This window comes from Triticum dicoccoides, chromosome 6B (assembly GCF_002162155.2).
Source record: "Triticum dicoccoides isolate Atlit2015 ecotype Zavitan chromosome 6B, WEW_v2.0, whole genome shotgun sequence".
NCBI classification, from domain to species: Eukaryota; Viridiplantae; Streptophyta; class Magnoliopsida; order Poales; family Poaceae; genus Triticum; species Triticum dicoccoides.
In genome coordinates this window covers 31,022,429-31,030,683 of record NC_041391.1, presented here as the reverse complement: position 1 = coordinate 31,030,683, position 8,255 = coordinate 31,022,429, and the positions used below count along the sequence as shown (strand labels likewise).

Sequence of the window (8,255 nt, the reverse complement as noted above, 5' to 3'; positions counted from 1 at the left end):
ACCGGTGCATCGGACCCCGCTGCACATTCAAAAATGTTCGAATTTTTTTTTAAAAAAATTAGTGTATTGACACAACATGGATGCATGTTGTCATAAAAATTCCAATCAAAACTCAAAACATTTCTAGAGATATAAAAATGACAATTTTGACCTCAATGTGCTAATGGGCCAAAACTGAAGCCCAACTTGTGTTATGTACTATTCAGTGTTAAATTTGTCATTTATGTATCTCGAGCATTGTTTTGAATTTTGATTTAATTTTTTGTGTCAACATATATTGGAGTTGTGTCAATGCACTAAATTTTGTTCGGTTTTTTTTGAACATTTTTAAATGTGCAACGGGAGACCGGTGCACCGGTAGCACCAAGAAAATTCTAGAACATGATTTCACTATGCAACATAAAGTGGTCCCAAGAAAAAGATCTATTTGAAGAACAAAACAGAACTACAATTTTCACTCTTCGGTATCCCATGCCATAGGTCATTCCCTCTTTCCTCATGATGGCATGTATATTTCTTTCTTTACAACTTGCTTACATAAATGAATATTTTTTTTCTTCTACAATGCATATAATAGATAATGGACGCATATATCTGGCGGTCGATCGCCAGGGAGGGAGGCACTGAATGGAATTTGCCGTCGGGCGAGCTGCTCCAGAAAGTGGTAAAGGGTCCAGTTTACTGTTTTTTTAAATGTCGTGGACCAAAAAAATATGTATCTTTCTTGTAAAAACAAAGAAAAAATGCCATGTACCTAAAGGAAGACATCTTTTAATAATAAAAAAATACCATTTCTTATATAAAAAATCTCATATCTTTAAAATAAAAATGTCATCTCTTAATATAAAAATTTCATCTCTTTAAAATAAAAAATGTCATCTCTTAATCCAAAATACCGTCTCTTTAATATAAAAAGATGCCATCTCTTAAAAATGTCATCTCTTTCCTCAGTAACAGCCAGGTGAACCAGTTCTGTGCACAAGTACAACAGAAAATTCACATCACACTAATTAGGTTCATTTTTCTTTTATTTGAGAGATGGGTAGCTGGACTTTCTGAGTAAAACATAAGTCTAATCCCAGTGAAAAAATCAAGCTATCTTAACCTGCAATTTCGATCAAGTAATACCCGTTTATGGAAAGTTATGAATCTGAACAGTAGAGTGATTTTTTCCTAGTGGCAATATGCTTAGAGATATCCATCATATTCGAACCAAATATCCAATTCATTCATCTCCATGTAAATATAAAGCACTGATCAACACAAGCATGTACATCTTGCCAAAGTTTTTCATTTTTTCCCTCTTGTGTCCCTTAAGTTCTTCTCTGTTTTTGACCATGAAATTCAGGAAAACCAAGTTAACTTACCTCAGTTCAAGTCAGTGGGCAACAGCAGCCCAGATCTCCCGACACTCTGCAGAAGCAATAGAACAGAGGCACACTGCATCCGACGTGTGACAAAGCGAGTTGGAGTCACTTTAAACGCAATTTTGGCATTTTCATCCGAAAAATAGGAATAGGCCAATATGGTTGAAAAAAATGCAAAAGTTTGCATGGGCTCATATTATGGGATTAGGAGATAGGTGAAAAATTCTCCCGAGATTTGACAATTTTTTATTATACTTTTCTTTACCATGAATGGATCTTCTACGATGATGATTATATATTCAAGACACATGTATGTATTGTTGAGTATATTGTTTTCGTCATGATGCATATGGGATGAATGGGACCAATACATACCTTAATGCTATGATTGAGTTTACTTTAATGAACGTGTTAGTTTTTGCAGATGCTTGCTAGTAGTTCTAATCATAAGCACGTATAATTCCAGGTATGAGCTGTATGTTAACGGAGGCCTCTCCAACCATATCAAACTGCAATGAGGACGATCAGTCTAGTAATTTAGCCAATTGCCTATGGACAATTTCCCATATCCTATCACCACTTTTTTCACCCTCGCTATCTTTGTTTTATTGTATTTTTACTTAAACAACGCCGACCTTTATTTTCTAGTTATCTCTTACCTTGCAAAGCTATCCTTTTATACCTAGAACATGGTTATAGTTCATTTCTTAGGTGAAGCAAAGGTTTAGTGTACGTGTGGTTGTACCAGTGGCAGATAGGACCTGACAGAATATTAATCCTACCTTTAGCTTCTTGTCAGTTCCACACTCCATACTTACCACATCCACCTTCGGAAATTGCTAAGGCAATTCCTTGTACTTGGGGAATATCAAACTCTTTTCTGTCGCTGTTGCTAGGGAGCAATATCATATGGTGGATATCTCGTGTGCGCTTGTTGGCTTTATCACTAAATAGATTTATTTTTTCATTTCTTAGTTGTTTTCCATCTATAGTTATGGATTGGTGACACAAGTTAGTATAAAAATAGTTGTACCTGCTACTCTCAAGTTTGTGGAACCCTCCAAAATCCTTACCGCTGAAAATCACATGGGTTATCTTCAACCCATGAATCCTTGTGTTGGAACCTCATCATACTTGATAAGGGGAACACATTGGATCAATGCAAATACTTTCTATAATACCGCTTGTCCTAAAATGGGAAACACTTGTGGGATCTTATAAATATCTTGAATTACTTTGCTAGAAATTTGTGTAGTCAATGCAATACACATGCTGCTTTAGGAAGAATAAATACTAAACACCTCCCATTCCAATGTTAGTACAATGATAATGACAATGACACATTAGCTTCTCATGCCAATGGTTATCACAATATACTACTCCCACCGTCCCAAAATAACTGTCTCTATGTTGATACAACTTTGTACTAATATTTTGGGATGGAGGGAGTATTTGATAGTACTAAATATTCTTATGAGTGCTGTTAAACCCTAGTGATCCATCGTTGTTGTGAGAAGGCAAATGTTCTGTGCACAGGCTTGCATTTAAGAAGAATATTGTAAAACATAAATAATGATAAAATATACTCAAATGATATTTATTATATGAGTTTTTAACCATCGATTTACTTAATACCGTAACTCATCATGAGTTCTTCAAAGAGTCAATTACACCACTGGTGTTTAAACTTGGTTAGAAAAGTCACTTTAGTGCTAAAACTTGTGACATACATTGAACGAGTGCCAAAACTTGGCTTGGACGTACATATATGGTGCAAATCCTGCTCATATACACCTGCGGTGCTGACATGGCACTGTATATATGTACTCTGCCAACCTGGCAGTGATTTGGTCTCACTTGTCAGCTAGCAGTACGAATTATTAATAGTTGCCTGTGTGGCATCGGCTGGGTCCCACCTGTCAGACAAAGAATACAAATAACAGAAAAAAATAATTAAAACTAAAATACACCTCCAAGGTTCAAACTTGTGAACTCGGCGTTACAAGCAAGCGCCAATAGCCAACCAGGCAAGTAAATTTCATTAACTAACAGGATGCGTATTCGTCTTATCTTTTCAGAGTCAAACTGGCTACTGCCATTGCCGCCCATTTTGCACTGTTATTTTCTTATAGAAATTTGTAAAACATATGTAAATTATGATCGTGTGTTACAAATACCATATACGTAAATAAAATATATTACATAATAAATACTATATACATAAATAAAATATATTACATAATAAAATGTATTACATAAATATATTACTATGATCTTGTGTTTTTATAAAGAACAATATTTTGTTTAATTAAAATAAATATGAGCCTAGTGTGCGCACAAATTGCGGATCGTCAATTAAATTTTGTTACCTTTTTATAATTCATATATTTTAAGTTAAATGAATATGTTTTCAAATAACATGTGATTATTTTAATTCATGCTAGTTCCTTCTTCTTTGGAATACAATTTCAATGTATGCTGTTTGGTTGAAAGGATATAAAGCATATGTATGCACTGATATTAAAATATCAAAAGTTGTTGGTCATGTAGCTCTTAGAAAAAGATTTATTTGTCTTGTTGGGTAGCCACGCGCACTGGGAAAGTTTTATTCTGGTTCGAACGCCCGCTACTTACTTTTTCCTTTGGATTAAAAATATGAAGGTTCTGCGTCCAGTTATGAGAACTAAAGTCGTTCGCTCGGCTGGCTAGACATGAGTGCATGTAAGGCCAAGGTTACTGGTTCGAAACAGGAGAACGCAGTATTTTTTTTTCCTTGTTAATATTACATACGCTCTTTGACTGACAGGTGGGACCCAATCACTGCCGCATGGGCTGAGTATAGATGTACAAAGCCATGTCAGCGCCGCGGCGTATACGAGCGAGATTTGCACCGTATATGCACACCCCAACCAAGTTCTAGCACCCGTTCATTGGATGCCGCAAGTTTTATCACTAAAGTGATTTTTCATGTCAAGTTTAAGTACCGATGGTGTAATTAACTCTTCTTCAAAAGTCACACTTTATTTTCGATATAATTCATACCATATCTTTAAGTCCACCTGTGAACTCATGTTTTCTCCACCTTTTCTTCTACTGGACCAACTTAGGTTTCCTATGTCTTCGACTTTTCTTTTTCATCCTACTGCCATGTAGAGGCTAGATGGATATCGACGATCTGTACGTATGTTTTTTGTCCTTCTTGGAATCTTCACATATACACAATTGCATAATTATGTGTCTAAAATCCAAAGTGTGTGGGTGACAGTGGAAGAGGGATTTTGATCAGATGAGCCATCAACATAGATGGTAAAACTGGATTGGGAGACAGAGGTGGTGAGTGGAAGATAGACATAGTTGCTCTAAACCAAAAAAATATGTGAAGCCGGATCCTTTGCTTGCAAGAGGCAAGCCAAAGAGCTACCGTGCGTCTTTACATAGAACAGAGAAGAGGAGTCAGGAAGATTGCACCATTCTACAGATCATTGTAGATGTATTACTGTTCACGAATCACTGTTTGTGATTACTGTTAGTAAATCACTTGTTAAACCATAATTTTCGAAAGGCCAGCGAAGGGAAGTTAGGGTGCTCTACTATCCTCTGAGTTCCCTCCTAAAGTCAGAGGATCTCAATCCAGAATATGTATGCCACTTAATACCAATTAGCAAACAGCAAAATCAGAATCGAAGCCCATCTAATAGCAAACGAAAAAGAACCCATGCCCATTTCAACATATAGGCTGATCTCTGCTCTCTGATTGGTTCATCTGGACCTCCCACGGATCACTCCCCCTGCCCTCCACGCTCCCCTCAGATCCAACGGTGGGCGCAGCACGTCACGCGGATCGCTCCCCCCTCCCGCGATGCTCCCCGCCCCCAATAAAAGCCGCGCCCTCGCCGCCGTCCAGACCCACAAACTCAGAGCACTGCGATCCAGCACCGCCACCGCACACACCGCACCTCGAGAGTCCTCGTCGCCGGAGAAGAAGCAAGCAAGATGGCCGGAAGGAAGGGCGGCGACAGGAAGAAGGCGGTGACCAGGTCCGTGAAGGCCGGGCTCCAGTTCCCCGTCGGCCGCATCGGGCGCTACCTCAAGAAAGGCCGCTACGCCCAGCGCGTCGGCTCCGGCGCCCCCGTCTACCTCGCCGCCGTCCTCGAGTACCTGGCCGCCGAGGTACGCGCAGATCTCTCCTCTCCCCGAGCATCTGTTCTGCTCTGTTCTTTGTTGTTGCTGCTCTCTTTCTCTCACTCGCACAAACAAAGGTGGAAGATGGAGCACACAATATTTCCGGCGCACAAACGCCTCCGCCGCACGAACGGCGCCTCGGCCGCACGAACGGCCTCACTTTACTGGGCACATACCCGGGCGCGGCAACACACCGCAGCCTACCCAGAGGAGCTCTCTCACAGCCGACCGGGCGCATACCACGGTCCCGGCGGAGACTACCTCATCTCTGGCTCCTAGGCTCGGCTCATACCAGCGCACTTCGATCAGTACATGGGAGGGGTATTTATACCCGTGCACACACACCAGGCTAGCTACCACGCACGCACGCACTGACTTGGCATGCCGCTGCATGCACTCGGCCACACCGCAAGTCACGCACGCACTAGCCTAACAGCCACCACATTAGGCCACTAACCCATGCACTAACTACTCACTAGAATATCTCCACGATCAACAAGATCCAGCTGTGCAGCTAACAACCATGCATGCATCAGCACAACGGCTCGTCTGCCACGGGCCCACTCTTCCCCGCGGCTTACAGCGGCCAACATTCTTCTTGTGTTCGACAGATAACTGAACTTCGTTCGGCGCTTGAAATCTCAGGTCCTGGAGCTCGCCGGCAACGCTGCCAAGGACAACAAGAAGACCCGCATCATCCCGCGCCACCTGCTGCTCGCCGTCCGCAACGACCAGGAGTTCGGCAGGCTGCTCGCCGGCGTGACCATCGCCCACGGCGGCGTGATCCCCAACATCAACTCCGTGCTGCTCCCCAAGAAGTCCCCCGCCGCCGCCGAGAAGGAGGCCAAGTCGCCCAAGAAGAAGACCACCACCAAGTCGCCCAAGAAGAAGGCCGCCGCCGCCAAGGAGTAGCCGCCCCTAAGCCTAGCCTGCGCCGAGGAACCGTGTCGTGTTGCCTAGTTAGTTGGATCTTGTATGTAGCGTAGTGGCCCTTTCATCATATCTCGATGAGCAAGGCCGGCATTGTGCATCTGTGATTTCCGTGGTAATGGCCAAAGATGCAATCCTTTCAATCCTAATTCTCCTTTGAATCTATGGCCGAAATGAATCTTGTGAGTCTTTGTCACCTGCTTTTGCATCCACAGCATTTCGTTTGCATCTGAAAATGAGACTTGTCCGTGTGTTCTTGACCTGTCTGAAGCGTGGTGCTCAACTTCAGTCAGTCATCTTAATTTCTTGTCCTGAATGTTATCTTTCACTTTTCATCCAGCTGCAGGGATCTGAATGAATCAACAGTAAAATTCATATTCTCATTTTGAAAGATAAAAATGACGAGGGCACTAAACTGGAGTGGTAAGCAAAATTCTTCAAAACTTATGCAGCGAAACATTCTTGCGGACAGTTCAACTTTGATCTATCCTTGCCCCTGTTGCTGGGCTAGATGCAAAACAGACTTTCGAGTTTCGACGGCTCTGATTTATGTTAGCCAAATGAGGTACTGCTAATTTTGGATTCACCCATTTCGCAAAAATTAAAATAAAAAATTGGATTCACCCAAGGATGAAACAGATATTGGAGTAGCAGCGTTCGTCTATAGAAAAACTCTGTTTTTATCATTATTAAAGGAAACAATTTCAGTAGATCTACGAACAGTATAAAATGTTAAATACAGAACATATATTTCAAACTAAGTATTCTGTGGGCACTGGCTTCCAGTCCGTGTGCATTGGGCCTCTAGCTGCACTCCCACATGCCGATGCATCCCAGCCCCACTATCACACTCCCCCATTTTTTTTTTCACGCGTCTCTAGTTTCTCACCGGTGACCCCTAAAAAGAAGATTTCGCACCGAAAGTGTTGTTAAGCCCGAGCTATGTGAGCTCGGATGAACAGTAAAATAAAAGAAATGGATTATTTAAAAAAATGGTGAGCACTGTGAACAATTTCAGTAGATCTATGAATAGTATATAATGTTAAATACAAAACGTATATTTCAAACTAAGTATCCCTCTTTTACCATTTCTTTTCAACATCTGACGCCAATTTGTAAGTCTGTTTTCATAATAAAAATACTTAATTTGCCACATTAATACTAAATTTCCGATGCGTGGGAACTGGCAGAAAAAAAAACAGAGCAAACAAGGGGAATATTAACTGTGGATTTTTTCTATCTTTTGAACGTTCCGTGAATTTCGTTCCAGTAGTGTCAGAAGTACGAAACTTATGTGTTTTAGAAATGGCCCCATATGACCGTTCACACTCACGTATGAAAATATTCCTGATGCCGAGCCGTGGAGATTGATTATTATTTTTCGAACAATCTTGTTTCAAGGTTTCTTTTTGAGCAAATGGAGATTCAAATAAAATTATTTATTCTCTGGGCACTGGGCTTCCAATCTGTGTGTATTGGGCCTCTAGCTGCACCCCGGCATGCTGATGCAGCCCAGCCGCACTATCACACTACCCCATTTATTTTCCTGCATCTCTAGTTTCTCACCGACAACCTCTAAAAAAAAGGTTTCACACCGGTGTTGTGGCGGTTTTCATTTTCCTTTCCTGGCTTGTCCCATTGAAATTTTAGTTCATTTGAGATTTCCTGCTCTAGAAAATACTGCCTAGAGTATAATTTAGAGGTTTCATTTCTAGTTAGAGATTTTCTTCATCAAATTAACCCTTTGGCAATATGATGTACTTGTTTCTAGTGTGT

General features: G+C 41.1%; 1 protein-coding gene across 1 annotated transcript; it reads left to right on the top strand.

Annotated features, from left to right (window-relative positions):
- The first annotated feature begins 5,281 nt into the window (after positions 1–5,281).
- LOC119320375 (histone H2A.1-like) lies at positions 5,282–6,675 on the top strand. Its single transcript, XM_037594484.1, has 2 exons — positions 5,282–5,537; positions 6,195–6,675. Exons 1-2 carry the CDS (start codon positions 5,361–5,363, stop codon positions 6,459–6,461), a joined length of 444 nt encoding a protein of 147 aa, XP_037450381.1. The 5' UTR covers positions 5,282–5,360; the 3' UTR covers positions 6,462–6,675.
- Positions 6,676–8,255: the final 1,580 nt, after the last annotated feature.

Coding starts and splice junctions, on each gene's coding strand:
- LOC119320375 (XM_037594484.1), top strand. CDS start 5,361: ATGGCCGGAAGGAAGGGCGGCGACAGGAAGAAGGCGGTGACCAGGTCC. Junction 5,538..6,194: donor TCGAGTACCTGGCCGCCGAG/GTACGCGCAGAT, acceptor TTGAAATCTCAG/GTCCTGGAGCTCGCCGGCAA.